An 18,468-nucleotide genomic window follows, 5' to 3' on the forward strand; every position below is an offset into this window, starting at 1 on the left:
CCGCTCGGCCCTCGGCACAGCTCCGGGTCCCGGTTCCTGGTTCCCGCTGCCGCCTAGCAGCCCGCGCGGCCAGGGCGCTGCCCACCCCGCGCCACCCTGTCCCCGCCACAGCCGCTTCACTCGGTCCCAGTCTCCCTTTCCCGGGGTCTAGACAGCCTCTTGCTGCTGCCGCTGCAGGCACCGTCGCCTCTGGAGGAGCGTGTCTATCGTGGGTCACCATGCCCAGCAAAACCAAGTACAACCTTGTAGACGATGGGCACGACCTGAGGATCCCTTTACACAATGAGGACGCCTTCCAGCACGGCATTTGCTTTGAGGCCAAGGTGAGGGGGCCACGGGGAGGGTAGTGCCCGAGAAGGGTTATGTCTGAGTGGATGGGATGCACAGCTATCCTGGATGCAGAGCAGGTGGGTTAGGCCGATTTGCGGATCTGTTAGGGAAGGTGACTCCCCTTTTCAGTATAAAATTCCACGGGCTCCTACCCAGAACTGCTAAAGAGCAACTGCAAAGTTTGAGCGGCATTGCTTCACCCCCGACTCCTTTCACCTGCAGACTCCCCCTTCTTTGCCCGCCTAGGATTGGATTGAGTTACTTCGCAGAGCCCTCCTACGGAGGAGAGGCAGGTGAATGAGCGCGGCGTGGACACCTGGTTCTTGAGAATCGGTTTAAGGAAGCACTGGTGTTATTTACCTGCTGGGCTCCCACGGGAGAGGTCTTTTCAGGAAGGACCTTTAAAAAGGGAGTGCTTGCTTCCAATTGAGAAAAAGAATACAGCTTATTTATTTATTTATTTTTGATTCCAGGTAAGATGGTTCCAAGTGTTAAGTCACTTTCTAAATTATGACCAGTCATTGAAATGGGGGTGGCCTCCGGAATGGGTGGGTGAAAGCTGTTTTCTACGTTTGTGGTGTAATGTTAAGTTTCAGCATTCACTGCTGAAGAATTTAGCTGGGATGACTGGAATTTTCAGCACGGGGAGTGAGGGGAAAGTCCCAGGTCCATCCTTGGGGAGAGGTGGGGCCAAAGCCAGTAATGGACCGTCAGGTGTATATAAGGCTGACCGTGTGATGTACCTCCCTGACTGTGGAGTTCTGATTTCTGAAATTGCAGTGGAGGTTTCCACTGCTCATTGCTGGGAAAGTGTGCTTTTCTGGGGAAAAAGGATTCTGCCCTTGCTTCTTACCACTTGACTTTCCTGGTGAATTTAAAGGCTCAGGGACTTTCAGCACGTGCCGGTCACTAAGTGAAATAAAGTATTGACCCTCTAGGTAGTTTGGGTATTGCTGGTTTTGAAAACAGTACTTTTAAAGTGGAGACAGTTTTACTCTGTTCCCTTTTTCTCTTCCATTACTGTGCATACAGGAGGTTAGCATCTCACACAAGGATCATTCAATTTATGAGGCATTTTTTTGAGCATCTGCTATGTGTCTAGCATAGTCAGTTATCTTAAGATTTTTTTCCACTCATTATGGAGATGAGTTGGGGAATCAGTTTTCATTTTTTTCTCCCCTTAATAATTTCCCCCAACCATATTTGCTAGAACTAGTCATCAAACCCTGCCACTCCTTAGTCATCAAACCCTAATGTGGAATGCAGAGCTGAATTACTGGGTATGGCTAGGACCAGAGTGGGGCTGCAGGCGAGATCTTATCTCACTTCTCTCATCTCTCAGAGTAGATCTGGATGATCCTAAGATGGGATATTTGGGTTAATTTTTGTTGTGGCTTGCTGGTTTGGTGAGCATTTTTATTTTGTTTTACTGGGGATTGAACCCAAGGTTTCAAGCATTCTAGGAACACTCTTCACTTCTGCGTCACATCACCAGGTCTTTTTGAGACAGGGTCTTGCCAAGTTGTCCAGACTTACCTCAAACTTTTTTGTTTTCTTCTTTCTTTCCTTCCTTCCCTTTTTTTTTTTTTTTTTTTTTTTTTTTACTACTGGTATTGAACCCAGGGGTACTTACTCTGGGGGTTAGCCACATCCCCAGACCTTTTTTTAATATTTTGCTTAGAGACAAGGTCTCATTGAGTTTCTTAGGGCCTCACTAAGTTGCTGAGGCTGTCTTTGAACTTGCAATCCTCTTGCCACAGGCACCTGAGCTGCTGGAATTTCAAGTGTGTGCCACTGTGCCTGGCTTACCTCAAATTTTCTATCCTCCTGTTTTAGCCTCCCATGTAGCTGGAATTAGAGGCATGTGTGACCAAGCCCAGTTGGTGAACAGGTTTTTTATGTTAAAGTTTTCATCATCATAATGATTTAATTTTTTTACACAAGCGGAAACACATAAACTGGGAAATTGGCTTTTATTTTGTTTGATTCACCAGTGCTCTGTTTTGTAAGAATGGGTATAAGAACGGAGATCACACTTACAGTGTCTTTAAGTCTTTTTATTCTTTCCTTACTGTCCTCTGTATTTGGTCTCAAATAGGTGTTAAAACTTGGTGTGCACAGAGTATTAAAAGTCCAATTCTTGCCATGATATATCTAGGGGGAGCTCAGAAATGTGAACCTTTAACAAGATTAATGTGATTGCAACCAGACTTTGAGAAATACTGAACTTGGTGCTTGCCTCAAACTTGCTGGATCCTTTTCTCTCTTTTCCAGCACCAAACATACAGTTTCTTTCCTAAGCAAATGTCTGGAGGCTGTGTGATGTAGTTCCTATAGTAACTTCCCTGCATTCACAGATGGTGGTGGTCATTAAGAGTAGGCATATAGTTGATCTAAGCCGTGTTTCCAATGCAGAGGCATGGGGACCAGTGATTCTGCTTTGCGAGGGGTGAGGTAGAGAAGAAATGACAAGGGCACACAGTACAGGCAGTGGTGGAGCTTCCTTGGGCAAAGGCTGACTTTGAGGACTTGGGGTCCTAACTTCCAGCTCTCTGTAATTCACTGGCATACTCACTGTGTTAGTCAAGACCTGAGTAGAGGTGGAAGCTGAAGCTTTTCTGTCTCACATGCACCTGGTAAGTGCTTCTTCTGGCTGGTTTCCACATCCCTACAGAAGAGTGTCCGTGAAATTGCACAATAACTGGGATTTCAGAGTTGAATCCACACAACACTCTTCCCTTGCTGTGGGAAAACACAGGCTGTAAAGTACAAATGTATTATTGCCTTGTCAGGTACCCTTGGAAAATGAGCCCAAGGCTTCCTCTTACAAGAGTTGGCAATTTTTCAGAATCAACATTGGATGAAGTGATTGTTTGGATGTATGCCTCTTATTTTCTGGGGTCTGCAGAGACTGAAAAGTTCTTTTTTTTTTTTTTTTATTAAAAACAATTTTTTTTTTTTTTTTTGGTATTGAGATTGGACCTAGGGCACTGTACTACTGAGCTATGTCCCCAGCCCTTTTTCTTTTTCTTTTGAGACACATTCTCTCTGAGTTTCCCAATTTGGCTTTGAATTTGTGATCCTCCTAGCTCAGCTTCTTGGGTTGCTGGGATTACAGATTTGCACCACTGTATCCAGCTAAGACTGAAAGGGTTAGGGTTCTGTGCACTTATAAAAAAAATACCCATGTATGTACTAATTAAGCAGAATCCTCCGTTTTTCACCTGCAATACTTCATTTAATTCTCATTCACTTTTCTATGAGATGAATTTCCATGTCTGTTATAACTCCAGATATAGTCTCAGGAAGGTTATTGCCTCTCTTATTGTTCATAGTTGTGTGTGACAAAGCTAGGGTTTAAACTTGGAGCTTTGACTTCAGACTCCTAAATCCAGTGCTTGCTTATTCAATGATTTTATGGAGTACTCACTCCATAAATGCTGGGCAGTGGTTTGATTCATAGCTCTCTGGAGCAGTATTCTCAGGTTGCTGCTCTCTAGGATTCCCATGTAGGAAATTATGTACAATTATTCACACTTTTTTTTTTTAATGGTACTGGGGTCGAACCCAGGGACACCTTTAACTGAGCTACATTCCTAGTCCTTTTTATTTTGAGACAAGATCTTGCTAAGTTTCTTAGGGCCCCACTAAGTTGCCGAGGTTGGCTTTTTCAACTATGATCCTCCTGCTTCAGCCTCCTGAATTACTGAGATTACAGATGTGTACCTCCATACTAGGCAATTATTCACACTTTTAATGCTGGGCTGTTTCCAGATTTCCCCTTGGGCTAAGAGCTGCTTGTAAGGGATACCAGGGTACTGTGTTCAGTACCTGCTCCCTGACCATTGCTGATGGGTGGTCAAATCTCACATGTCTGAAATTTTGTGGCCCCTCAGAACCTGTCCCTTGATCTCTTGATATACTTTCTTGGTGGCCAGTGCCATCAACTGGCTGTCTCTGTTTGCTTGGTGAGAAAGAGGTTTCTAAAGACAATGGTACAAAGAATAATAAAAGTATTAATACTATCGTTATATTTCTAGATGATTATTGATTTGTATGTAGCTTTCACATATAAAGATGTTTTCACTTATAGAAGCAGGAATATTTTATCTCAATTTTTTTTTCAGATGAAAAAATTGGGGATCAGAGAGATGAACTTGTCCAGGGTCACAGAAATGATAAGTATCAGATAATGATGAATTTGTATTGAGTGCTATGTGCCTGCATTGTTATAGTTGCTGCCTCATTTGCAGGGCTTTTGACTCCTGGTTTATAGCTCTCTTTCCTGCATCTGAAGTAGTGACTTTGATCCTAAAGCAGTTTCTCCCTCTGAATTCCTAGCACTCATTGCTTGGGCTGTTCACTGATATCCACATGACTGATTCAGACTATCAGAACTGTGAAGCACCTTAGCTCATCTGGTGCAACCTCCTCATTTTACAGATGAGGAAAAATGAGGTCCAGAGGGGATGCCATTGACCTAAGATCACATAGCTACATAATAACATCATCAGGACTCTTTTGTTTTGTGGCTTCAATTTTGTTTCAGTTATCTAACACTGTAGAACAAACTACCTCAAGCCAGTGGCTTAAATTGACAACTCTTTAGTTTGCTCATGATTTGTGGGTCAAGAACTTAGGCAGGGCTTGGCCGGGCTGTTCTTCTGTTGTATGTAGTGATCTTTCCCTTAGCTGTGTTTTCCTGTTTCTGGGCCAGAAAGTTCTAGAAGGCTTTGCTTATATGGCTAGTGTCCCTTAGTGACCCTCCACGTGTCTGTCTCCAACTGGCTCACTGGGATTTCCTCACAGCCTAGAGGTGATTTGTTTGGCCATTGACTCTCCTGAGTTAAGCAGGAAGGATGAAGCTCTTAGGGTTGGTCTTTTGAGTTATACGGGAGCACTTCTGATACATTCTGTTGATCAAAACAAGCCATAAGGGAAGAGGAACAATCTACTTCTTGATGAGGCAGCGTCAAGGTCACATTACAAAATTGTACCTGGGATGAGCTATTGTTGAAGTCATCTTTGGATCCCTCTGTCTACCACAAAACTTTATGTTCTTTCCTCTCTGCACATATCTTCTCCTGTGATATAAAATGTTTTTTGAGGACCTTGTCTCATGCTTCTCTGTATCTCCTGTCCCCCAGGTCCCAAATATAGGTACATACATAGTTGGCAGTAAAAATTATTTGACAGGTGGAAGAAGTTAACCTATTTTAAAAAGTCTGAAAGCAATATATATATAACTGAGTGATTTTGAGGTTTGTGAGTACTTGGTCTGATCAGAACTGAATTCTCTGGCCATATTTCCCTCCTTGCTAAATGGCTTCACTGGTTGATGGTCTCCATGATGTGGACTTAGAGGTTCTAATAACCCACATGGCAGGCTGCCCACGGATGGATGCCTGTTGAACACAGTGGCACAAGGGCTTGCAGTTAAAGATGCTGTGTGTGTTCACTCACCATAAATGGGATGTCCCTGAGTCACCTGAGCTTCAGGGCATGGTAAAGAGTTCTCAGAAGCCACTCCACTATACTCTGAATATTTATGCTTCATCCCTTCCTCCCTTCACCCAGATTAAGAGTCCTGTCTAGATTAGTAGCAATTCAGATGAGGGGCTTGATGGCATCATTAAAAGTGGAGATTCATTTCACTTTCTTATATTGGTCCAGATACTTTGAAAACACATTTTTATCTTCTGTTCATATCACTTTTGTTTATTTTTAAATGTTTAGTGGTCCTGGGAATTGAAGCCCAGGGCCCCCTGCCTGCTAAGCAAGTGCTCTACCACTTAGATACACCCCAGTCCTCAATAAAAGAGACAATTAGTTTCAAAGACAACACCTGTTATTATTATTATTATTGTTATTTTTGGTACTGGGGACTGAACCCAGAAGTGTTTAACCACCTAGTCCCATCCCCAGACCTTTTTTATTTTGAGACAGAGTCTTGCTAAGTTCTTTAATTGCTCAGGCTGGCCTTGAATTTGCAATCCTCCTGCCTCAGCCTCCTCAGTTGCTGGGATTACAGGCATATACACCACTCAGCCCAGCATTTTTAAATGTGCGGCTGCAGGGGAATCACAGCCAGGGCCTTGTGCTTGGTGGACAACTGTTCCACCACTGAGCTATGCTCTCAGCCCCATTTAATGTAGGCTTTTTAGGGCACTTATTTTTATTTATCTCTACATTGCTCTCATATCTTATACATTGTTCTCAGGTATCTCAGAGTTTTCCTCTATAGCTGATATCTCAGGATTTCATGAAGAAATCTATGTCTCCCTTAGTCATACATTTCATTCAGTCATGGATCGTTTACTTACAATGTCCCAGTCCTTTTTAGTGGTCAGAATCATGCAGCCACATGTAATGATGCCCTTTGCCAGTCATCTATATCCAGAAACCTAATCAGACTTGACTCTGTTTATTATTGCTTACTCATAATGCTGCTACTTCGAAGAACTTGAAGAACTCCCGTGCTTTCTTTGTCTATAATTACCTGCCTACTCCTCAGTTTTATTGCCTAGAGGCTGTCTTTAACTTCTCAGTGATCTTTATAATGTCCTTATCCTGCTGTTTTGAGCAGTCTGTGACCTTGTCTGGACCTTTTACTTCCTTTCCACTTTCCTGCCCTACACTGCAAACTGGAGCCCTACTACTTTGCTTCTTCCTTCCTGTTTTTGGAAAAAGAACTTCCTCCCTCCTGCCCTTTCTCCTTTCTAATACCCTTATTGAGGTATAATTCAGATATATAATTTACCCATTTAAAATATGTAATTCATTGGATTTTACTTTATTCACAGATGTATGCAGTCATCACCCCAATCAATTTTAGAACATTTTTATCATCTCAAAAAGAAATCCTGACTGAGTACAGTGGTGTACACCTGTAATCCCAGTGACTCAGGTGGCTGAAGCAGGAGGATCTCAAGCTCCAGGCCACCCTGGGCAAAAGATAAAAAGGGCTGGGGATGTAGCTCAATGACAGATTGTCCCTTAATTCCCTCTACTGCAAAAATCAAAACAAAACAAAACAACTCCCCCACCCCCCCATATTCTTTAGCTGTCACTCCTTAGTATTCCTTTCCACCTTGGTCCTAAGCAACCACTAATTTTCTTTCTGTTTCTAGATTTGCCTATTTTGGACATTTCACATAAATATAATCGTGAAGTATGTGGTCTTTTGTGTTTGACTTCTTTCACCTAGTATAATGTTTGAAGGTTCATCCAAACCTTCCAAAGTATGTGTCAGTACTTTGTACCTTTTTACGACTGTATGATATTCCATTGTATAGTTGTAAAACATTTAATCAGTGCATGATATTTTGATTGCTTCCATTTTTTGGACTACTGTCAATAATTCTATAAATATCACCGTACAAGTGTTTGTGCAGATATATGTTTTCATTTCTCCTGGGTGCTTAAGGAGTGAAATTGCTGGGTTATAACCAATGGTAACTATTTTTAACCATTTGTGGAACAGCTAAGTTCTTTTCCAATGTGGCTGCATCATTTTAGTTTTCCATTAGCCATGTGATTTTTCCACATCCTCACCAACACTTATTATCTTAGGTTTTTATTCTAGCTGAACTCATAGGTGTGAAGTGGTATCTTACTATGGTTTTGATTTGCATTTTTATGTTGAATAATCAGATAAAAAGTCTTTTCATGTATTTTATTGGCCATTTGAGTCTCTTTTATGTCTGTTCATATCCCTTGGACATTTAAAAATTGGATTGTCTATTATTATCATCATTTTTATTATTATTATTATTATTATTATTTTTGGTTCCAGAGATTGAACCCAGGGACCCTTAATCCCTGAGCCACATCCTAGTCCTTTTTATTTTTTATTTTGAGACAGAGTCTCACTAGGTTGCTTAGGGCCCTGCTAACTTGCTGAGGCCGGCTTTGAACTTGTGATCTTCCTGCCTTATCCTCTTGAGCTGCTTGGATTACAGGATGTACCACAAGGTCAGGATCCTTTATTGTCGAGTTCTGAGAGTTCTTTATATATTCTGGCTTCAAATCCTTTATATGGATTTACAAATATTTTTTACCTATTCTCTGAATTGTCTTTTCATTTTCTTGATATTGTTCTTTGAAATACAAAGGTTTTAGCCACACACCTGTAATCCTGGCTACTCCATAGGCTGATACAGGAGAATCACAAATTGAATGCCACTCTGGTAATTTAGTGAGAACCCTACTCAAAAAAAAAAAAAAAAAAAAAAAGAAACACAGAAGAACCAAAAATGGCTGGGAATGGAGCACAGTGCTAGAGCACTTGCCTAGCATGTACAAGGTCCTGAGTTCAATCCCCAATTACATAAAAAAAAAAAATCTTTAAAAAAAAATTACAGAGGTTTATAAATTGGATGAAACCTAATTCTTCCCCCCACTTATTTTTTTTTTTTTTTTGTTATTCCTTTTGTATTACTGGGGGTTGAACCCAGGGGTGCTCTACCACTTAGCTACATCTGTGGCCCCTGGTGTTTTTTATTTTGAAGACCAAAAGTCTCACCAAGAGTCTCGAACTTGGGATCCTCCTGGCCTCAGCCTCCTGAGTAGCTGGGAATACAGGCCTTCTCCATCAGGTTGGTGACTCATCATTCTTTTTAAGATTTATTGGCCCTCCATCCCATGCTAACCTGTCTTTGTTCTGTTAATTGGCTTAATCCACCACCCTGCTCCACCCACCATGGCATGGTTACATCTTCCTTCTTACTGGCTCACTCCTTTTTGCCCAAAAATGTGCTGTGGACTTCCCTCTCTGAAAAGTCTCATTTCCTTGATTCTTTCTTTAACTAATGTATTGTCTCTCTTCCTTTTACAGTGGAGCCTCTTAAGACCATGGTTTTCCTTCTGCAGCTTCTTGATATTTAGTCCCTTGAGTGAGTCCTGCTGACTTCTGTCCTAACTGCCATATGGAAATTGTTCTGTTCTCACCCTTCTCTGTCCTCATCCTTTTTGTTTTTTCTTTCTGAGCATCCTGTCCTGTGATTCAGCTCTCTTCACCTGCTTGTGGGTGGCCAGGCCCTACCACTCTTAACTGTGCCTGCTTTGCTTTGGTGCCTGCTTCTCTTTCTCCCCCTTTTGACCTCCTCCTTTGGGTCACATCCATCCTCACCTCTTGTGTTATCTGTTAGCTGGTTACCCTGACCTGTTGCTGATATCATCACTCAACAAGCTGGAAATCAAGTTGTTTCTCTGACTTTATCCTTCTTTTAACCACCCCACCATCTTCGTGGGTATGCAGGTCTGACATTTTGGAGAACTGCTCAAATTCATTTCAGTGAAGTATTCAACTGAAGGCCTCCAGTTTTTCTCTGATCCCTTTCTTTCTATAAACTTTTTTTTTTTTTCAGTTGTTGATGGACTTTCATTTAATTAATTAATTTATATGTGGTGCTGAGGATTGAACCCAGGGCCTCACACATGCCAGGCAAGTATTCCACCACTGAGCCACAACCCCAGCCCTCATTCTGTGAACTTTTGCTCTAATAATTTTCCTCAAAAAGAGTTATGTTATCTTTCCACTCAAAACTGCAAAAGTTTCTAAGCCTGTTAGATTGGTTTCAAAATTCTTAGCATGACATTGAAGGCTTTCTGTTGTTGAACAATTATTTAATCCTTCTGGAGTGCTCACCATTCCTTTAACCTTCTGTGAAATTTCCCACCCAGTTCACATCACTCAGGAAGTGAATATTACTAGTCCCTCCCCTAAATTAGAGGGATTAACCAAACTCTACTTGTATTAGAGCTGCTTGGCTCTTTCTAGTTTACATCCCTATGTAGTCATTATTGGGGTCTGTGTCTTTCCACCCCCTTGTGTCTTTTGAGGTTCTGAATGGAGTGCCTTGCATATAGAAAATTTATTTTGCTTTTTTTTTTTTTTTTTTTCCTTGTAGTTGAGAATCGAGCCCAGGGCCTTGTGCATGCTGGGCAAGTGCTATACCACTGAGCTTTGCCACCAGCCCAGAAAACATATTTTGAATTAATGAATATAATTTCTAAAATGTTCCCTGTAAGAATGGCCAGAGCCTCCCTAGGTCACCCATAGTGGGAGATGCCTCAGTTGACTCCAGTCTTCTCCTGACCATTTCTCTTATTTTTCTCCTGCAACTCTTAGTTTCTGGTGACCTGAGGCACTCTGCTACCATGTGTCTGATATATCTCTATCCCCACCTCACGGAGTGCCACTTCCTTCCAATGGAAGTGCTGAGTAAGTGTTTCTTCCTAAATTAAATGAAATTCCAGTGATGAATGTCCAATGGAATTAGAATCTGAGTTTAGAGCCTTTGACCAATTTCAGGAGTAGGTAATTGTCATTTATTAATTGTCACTTATGGAAAAACCTCTTTTCAACCTGTTGCATTCTTATTAATGAATTGATGCTTTTTTCTAATTAATTGCTTATTTTCTTTAACTTTCTATTTTATAAAGCCCAGGGGATCTTTACCACTAAGCTACATCCTCAGCCCTGCCATGCTCCCATCCCCCCTTTTCTTTTTGGTGCCAGGGATTGAACCCAGAGGCACTCAACCACTGAACCACATCCCCAGCCCTTTTTATTTTATATTTTGAGACAGGGTCTTGCTAAATTTGCTTAGGGCCTCGCTAATTTGTTGATTTTGAACTTGTGAACTTCCTGCCTTAGCCTTCTGTGCCACCAGGATTACAGGAATGTGCCACCATGCCTGGCCATACCTTTTTAAAAAACATGGTACAGGGGATTGAACCCAGGGCCTCACTCATGGTATGCAAGTGCTCTACCACTGAGCTATATCCCCAACCCTTTTTAATTTTTTAGTTTTGACACAGGACTTGGCTTTGTTGACCAGGCTGGCCTTGAACTTGGAATTCTCCTGCCTTAGCTTCCCATGTTGCTGGGATTACAGGCATGAGCCACTGTACCTGACTGTTCTATAATTTTTATGACATGAATTTGGCAGCATAGCATAGCATGAATTCAGGGACCACACTGTATTTGGGTTCAAATTCTGGCTCTGTCCCTTATGTGCTATGTAACCTTGTGTGAATTACTTTAAATTTCTCCTATAGCAATCTCATTTGAAAAATAGGTTACAAACTTTGCATACTTTCTAAGGTTAATGAGAGGATTCAATGAGTTATCCCTGTAAATGGCATAGCACAGTGCCTGGTGCAGAGTGGGCTGCTATTTTTATTGTTGTTATTAAGTTTTACAAATTGTACTTTGTTTCATCTGTGTTTGGTTTTAATTTACAGAACAGTCATACACAGTGTTTTTTTTTATATGTCAGAAGTCTGGTAGTACATTATCTTCATTATACATGCCTGCTTAAAAAATCTAGCTGCAGCATTACTCTGATTCCCAAAGTTGCAAATCAGACAGCATGACTATTTTCTGATCTTAAAATAGTTGTCAGCCTCCTTAGAATGGAATAAAAAGGGGTTAACTATGTTCTGGTGCATGCCCCAATTACATTTGTTCCAGCCTTTAATCCTTGTTAGGATTAAAAATCAGAGAATCTTAAAGTATAGTTTGTCGTCTGTCTTCACATGTCTTGTCTGAATTTCTTGGATAAATATTTCTTTAAGCAGGGTAAGCTAAGCAGAAGGAATCTTGCATCATGGGATTAATTAATACCTTGTGCTGCTTACATTTCCCTTTTCAATTTTTCTGTTCAGCATCATGTTTGTGTTTAAGTATTGGTGCAGCTGGCTTTAAAGTTATTTTAAAAGGCACTTCCAGCAAGGTCAGTGTTCATAGAGTGCTGGAACATTCTAGAATCCTCTATTTGCTCCTACTACATGTAACCCAGTTGGTTTTCTGCAGTGAGACTTTCGTATCTATATTCTTAAAGTCTATCTGTGAGAGCCGACAACAGTAGCTACCTTCTACTTATTTATTTTGCAATACTACGAATTGAACCCAGGGACGCACCCAGACTAAGCAAGTGCTCTACCACTGAAGTACATCCCTAGCTCTTTAAAAGCTTTTTTTTTTTTTTTTTTTTAAGACAGGTTCTTGCTAAACTATTCAGGCTGGCCTCGAACTTGCAGTCCTCTTGCCTCAGCCTCCTGAGTAGCTGGGATTACACGTGTGCACCAGTGTGCCTGGGAAATGAACAGCCTTGAGTGTTGAATGAGACTGGGAATCCCTACCAAGGGGCCCTTGGGAGTGAGGGAGTGGTCAAGAAGGGGATGCTTGCTATCCATTGCACCTTATATTTAGAACATTCTGCATTCTGTAGCCTCTGTGTGTGTGTGCCTTGGGGAGATAGGAGGAGATGGGGAGGAGAATGCCTTAGAGAGAAATGCTGTTCACATGCATGTGGAATTATGTGTTGCCTGTTCTGTGCTGTTCTTCCATGATGGTTCTGTGTGTGCATTTCTTTCCTTTCTAGTCAGGCTACAAGCCCCTGAAAGGCTGAAGGGACTCCCCATGTACCTACCCTGAAAGCTAACATATCATATCCTAGAAAGCTAACATAACAATCATGCCATTTTGCTGGGTATGGTGGCATATGCCTCTAATCCTAGCAACTTGGGAGGCTGAAAAAGGATGGTGAGTTCAAAGCCAGCCTCAACAACTTAGCAAGGCACTAAGCAGTTTAGTGAAACCCTGTCTCAAAATAAAATATAAAAAGGGCTGGGGATGTGGCTTAGTGATTAAGCACCCCTGGGTTCAATCCCTAGTACCAAAAATAAACAAACATAAACAAAAACACAAAAAACAAACCAACTAAACAAAAACACAAAGTAATCACGCCATTTAAAAAGTACTTAATATATTCCAGGCACTATGGCAAGATTTTCCTTGAAAGGATTAGTTGAATTCTGCCAATAACCATTTGAGTTAAGGTACTGTCTTTATCTGAGTTTTGCAGGTGGGGAAGTTAAGGCAGAATAATTTGCTCAGAGTCCATATCTGGTAATGACTAGATCCCAGAGTCAAACCCCAGGCAGTCTGGGTCAGGGCGTCCATTCTTAACTCCTGTGCTGTAACTCTTTCAAAATACCAAGAGCTAAGTACACTCTGTGCATTGTTTTTAGTATTTTACATCTATTAGCTGATCTTTCCATTGGTCCTTTGAGAGTGAGTGTTAGTATTCCAGTTTTGCAGATGAGGACAATAAGGCATATCTTTCTAGGTTGACTTAAGGGTGAATGGTCTGTTAAAGGTGATGGTTTTAGCTCTTCCTACTGATGTTTGTGACCCAGGGACTAGTCTGTTCTACCAAGCGGCAATGGGCCACCTGAAAAGACATTTACGGTGGACGTGTTGATGGTGTCTAGATATAGGAGTGAACGTTCTTGAGTAATGGAAGAGCTAGAGAATGGGCAGCTTTGGCAAGCCCTTCCTTCCTCGGGAGTGTTATGCTTTGCTGAACTTTTTCCTCTGTACTCCTAAAAAGGGCTGGGGTATAACTCAATGGTTGAGCACCCCTGGAATTAATCCTTAGTACCAAAACCACAGAACACCACTGATGGCTAATGCTAGTTTGGGTCTTAAATGTTTTTCCCAAAGACCCACATGATGAAGTCCTGGTTCCCAGCCTGTAGCACTGTTAGCAGGTGGTGGAATGTTTAGGAGGTGGGGCCTCCTAAACATTCAGGGGAATGAAGTTATGTCACTGGGAGTGTGCCCTTGAGGGGAATATTGGGACCCTTCCTGTCTCTTTTTGTTTCCTGACTGTAATAAGGTGAACAGGCCTCCTCTGCAACATGCTCCTGTTATGTTGTACTGAGCTGCCACAGATAAAAAGCAACAGAGCCAAGTGACCATGGACTGAAAGCTCTGAAACCATAAACCAAATAAACCTTTCTTTCTTTTAAATTTATTATCTCAGGTATTTTGCCATAGTGACAGAAAGCTGACTAACACTGGTGAGTACTTGTAATGATTTTGTTAAAATTAATATAGGCTATAGCCTGGGCATTGTGACCTTTATATCTCCTGTTTCTTTCCTGAGACTTTACATTTTTTCATTTGTTTTAAGAATATTCATAATAACTCATGAAGCATTTTTACGAGGACTGCTTTCAAATCTTTCAGGTAATTCTAATAGTTGTTATTTTGACATTGAATTGACATCTGTTGGTTATCTTTTCTCATTTGTGTTGAGATTTTGCTGGTTCTTGGAATGATGAATTTTTTTTTTTAAATTGAATCCTGGACATTTTGGGCATTATGGTATGAGACCGATTTTTTTTTTCTTTCTTTCTTGTACTGAGGATTGAACCCAGGAGCACTCTACCACTGAACCCAGATTAATTTATTATTTTTAAAATTTTGAAACATGGTCTTGCTGAGTTGCCCAGGCTGAATTTGAACTTGGGATCCTTCTGCCTCAGCCTCCTTAGCTACTGAGTTTACAGGTGTGCCCTCCTGCACCTGAGACCAAATTTTATTAGCTCTTCTAGCAAGACTATTGTGCCAAAGAGCTGGTGGGGGAGAACATGGGTTCCCTGACTTATTGTTACCAGGTTGGGGTGGAAATCTAGGTTATCCTCCAGTTCTCAGCTAATACTGCCCTGGTTTTAGGGAGCAGGGGTACCTTGTTTCTGTTCCCCACATGGCTGCTACTGGCACTGTGGCCTTATTACCACTGGGTGGTAGTGAAAGTTCTGGATTCTCCATTGGGCCTCTTCTGGAACCTCAGCAAGGAGAGGGGTGGAGGCCTCTTTATTGCCAAATGGGGGTGGATATTCCAGCTTCCCAGTTGGCCTTCTCTGACACCACCAGGAAGGAGGTGAGGTTGGAGCATCTCATTGTGGCCTGATGAGGGCAGGAGTCTAGTTTCCCTACATGGTCAGTGGAGCTGAGGCCACAGTTTTTTTATGGCTCTTGGCTGACAACAGTAGAGCTGTTGTCTAAAAGTTTTCTGCCATGCTGGGCTGCCCCTTTGCTGCAGGGGAAGGCCTTTTTTGGACTTGTTTTGGTCTGTGTCTGTTGGCTTTCTGGGTCTCTGGCTTCTCTGCTAGATAGTCTAGGATATGTAAGGCCAAAAGAAAACCCAGGGAACTCACTTCCATATGTTGTCCCCTGGGTGCAGAGGTCCCCAGCTGGACTTCCTTCTTTCTTTCAGATTCTCTTGTACTTATCATATATATAAAATGTCTGGAGTTTAGGGTTGTATTTAGTGCAGGAATGAGCAAAAATATATTTATTCTATCTTCATGGAGTTGGGAGTTCCCCACACAGAGTTCTGAAAACTCCCTGGTGATTCTAATAAATCAAATCAAATCAAATCAAGCAGGAACATTTCAGAATCAGGGTGAAAACACTGGAGCAGGCAAAGAGAGTGTTGGTGGGAAGACCAAGAGGACCTACGTCCTTTCCAGGTGATGGTCTTTATGAGTCATAGCTTACTCCTTCATAGAGCCTGTTTTCACTTATGTTCACTTTCTTCTTGCCTGTTTTTTTTTTTTTTTTTTTTTTTTTTTTTTTTTTTTTTTTTTTAAGATTTTTTTCCCCCCTCTATTTTGCCTTTTTGGACTTCTTAATCTGTATTCCTAAATGCAAGTGCAGAAATGGATTCCATCCTGTAGGAAGCATTTATTGTGCTATTATGTTTTGGGCACAATGATTGGTATTGAAAGTCATAGAGTAATGAGACAAGATGGTGATTTGAAGAGACTCAGGCTAACTGGGAAGATATTGGCACATGGAAAGATAGGCACATGAATTTTTTTTTTTTTTTTTTTTTTTTTTTTGTACTGGGGATTGAACTCAGGGGTGCTCTACCACTGGACTACATCCCTAACCCGTTTTATGTTTTTTATTTCAAGACAGGATTTCACTCAGTTGCCAAGACTGGCCTACTTGCAACCTTCCTGCTTCAGCCTCCTGAATTACTGAGATTATAGGCATGCACCACTGTGCTCAGCTGGCATATGATATTATGTATTGAGCACATACTATGAGCTGGGTATTCTAGGTGTTTCATAAACTTTCTGATTTAGTTCTTCCAACTGTGCTGCATGATAGACATTATATTTTCCTCTTTTGTAGGTGTGGCTTCTGAGGCTTCTTCAAATCAAGTGACTTGTCCAAGGTCATTCTATATCCATTTCTGGGATAAGATCAGACCAAGACTTTATGATGCTGAAACGAATCTTCGTTTTTCACTCCCAAAGATGTCCCAGCAAGTTTTCATCTGTAGAGCATGTTCATGATGCACTCTTCTGCTGGGGTAGAGCTTATCCACTGAATATTCTTTAATTCTCCCCTAGATCCAGGACAGTTTTTTGAGGCAGCTGTTGTTAGTGGTTTAGTCTGTGGCTTTGGAAGGGACCATGAAGGTTTTATGTGTGTGTGTGTGTGTTTGTGGGACTGGGAATTGAACCCAGGGTCTCATGCCCACTGATAGATGCTTTAAAGGATGATTTGTGAGTTTTCAAAATACCTGTAGCAACCCTGTGGCAGGGGTTTGGAGGGGCAATGATAGACTTAGAGAGGCTATTGGAATTTAGGATAGTAGTGGTTAGAATTGGATCTTGTTTCCCTCTAGAGTTTCCAAGAGTGAAAATGACTGGGGAGACCATGTGTGTAAGTAAAGAATGGAATGGACAGTCTTGGAAGTAAGCCAAACGAGAAAAAGATTAATCCTGTGGTGTGGGTGGTATGAGAGGAGGGTTTATATATAGGGCTTTTCTAGTTTGTAAAGGAGAAAACATATAATAAGAAAATCATACATAAATACTTTGGTTTGGATATGAGGTGTCCCTCCAGAGCTCGTGTTTAATCAAAGAACATTTGGAGGTGAAATGACTGGATTGTGAGAGCTGTAACATAATCAGTTCATCCTTGTTTGAATGGACTGACTGGGTGGTAACTCTAGGCAGGGGGAATATGGCTGGAGGAGGTGAGTCACTGGGGGCATGCCCTGGAAAAGTTCATCTTCCTTGCAGTCCATTACCCCTTCCACCATTATGGTCTGCCTCACCTTGGCCCCACAGCAGTGGAGTTGGCCCACCATGGGCTAAATCTTTGAAACGTTGAATCAAAAAAGGCTTTCCCTCTTTTAAGTTATTCTTGTCAAGTATTTTGGTCATACTAATGCAAAGCTGACTAACATAATAAAGGAGAAATAATGGAGAAGTAGGAAAATCTATAACGTAGGAGATTTTAAATATCAAGTTTAGGAAATGTGATTTAATCTTGTCAATAGTGGGGAACAAAAATGTGTGCTTATAGGAGACAATACATATTCAAAGTAAGGTATTAGAAGAAATGAATAAGAGCTGATGCAGAATTAGAAAAGAGCACTGAGAGAGCTGGGTGCCATGGTATGCACCTGTAATCCCAATGACTTGGGAGGCTGAGGCAGGAGGATCACAGGTTTGAGGCCAGCCTCAGCAACTTAGTGAGAACCTGTCTCAAATTATAAATAAATAAGAAGGACTGGGATGTAACTCAGTGGTAAAGTGCTTCTGGGTTCAGTTCAATCCCCTGTACCAAATGGGCAGAAGAGGAAAGAAAATAGTACTGAGGCCTAAGTTAAAGTCCAGATGTGAGGACCTGAACCAGAATGACAGTGGAGGGTTTGGAAATGAAGGATTGGATATGAGAGAGGCAACAAAGAAAGGCTTGGCTACAGCAGCATATATTGTGTTCATATGACTAGGCCATATTTGGGAAGGAGAGTAAGAAGTAGAAGAGATATGGACTTAGTCTTTATCTGCAAGGAACTTGCATCTAAGGGAGTTGTTACAACTCAACAACTCACGTGGCAAAACCTTAAGTACCCTTCATTTTGAAGGACACTCTAATATCTGAATGGTAAGATCCCTGAAAGGTAGATTAGCTTGTTTCATCTTTGTATCTTTTCCTAAGCAGCTCATCATGTACCCAGTCCTCAGCTACACTGATGTACTAAAGAACATATTGGGTTCTTTTGAAAATAGTCTTTTTTTTTTTTTTTCCCCTGGTGGTTCTGGGGATTAAAACCAGGGTGCTCTACCAATGAGTTACATTCCCAGCACCCACTCACCCTTTTTGAGACAGGGTCCCACTAAGTTGCTGAGGCTGACCTTGAACTTGTAATCTTCCTCCTGCCTCAAGTCTTTTGAATTCCTGGGATTGTAGGCATAGCTACTATGTCCAGCTTTGATAGTTCTCTCTCTCTCTTTTTTTTTTTTTCCTTG

General features: G+C 41.5%; 1 protein-coding gene across 4 annotated transcripts in view; it reads left to right on the top strand.

Annotated features, from left to right (window-relative positions):
* Positions 1–84: 84 nt before the first annotated feature.
* Positions 85–18,468, top strand: part of LOC306659173 (uncharacterized protein C1orf226) — a 332,178-nt gene continuing 313,794 nt past the window's right edge. For 2 of the 4 annotated variants that reach the window (XM_079136582.1, XM_079136583.1), the window contains exon 1: positions 85–323. In XM_079136582.1, coding sequence (XP_078992708.1) covers positions 219–323 — 105 coding nt within the window. In that variant the 5' untranslated portion in view covers positions 85–218. Of the gene's footprint in view, positions 324–8,194; positions 8,305–10,462; positions 10,556–18,468 lie in introns of all 4 variants that reach the window. The other 2 variants (XM_079136587.1, XM_079136585.1) reach the window with 2 other exon arrangements.

This window comes from Sciurus vulgaris, assembly GCF_902686455.1.
Source record: "Sciurus vulgaris genome assembly, chromosome: 1".
In the NCBI taxonomy this organism is placed as follows: domain Eukaryota; kingdom Metazoa; phylum Chordata; class Mammalia; order Rodentia; family Sciuridae; genus Sciurus; species Sciurus vulgaris.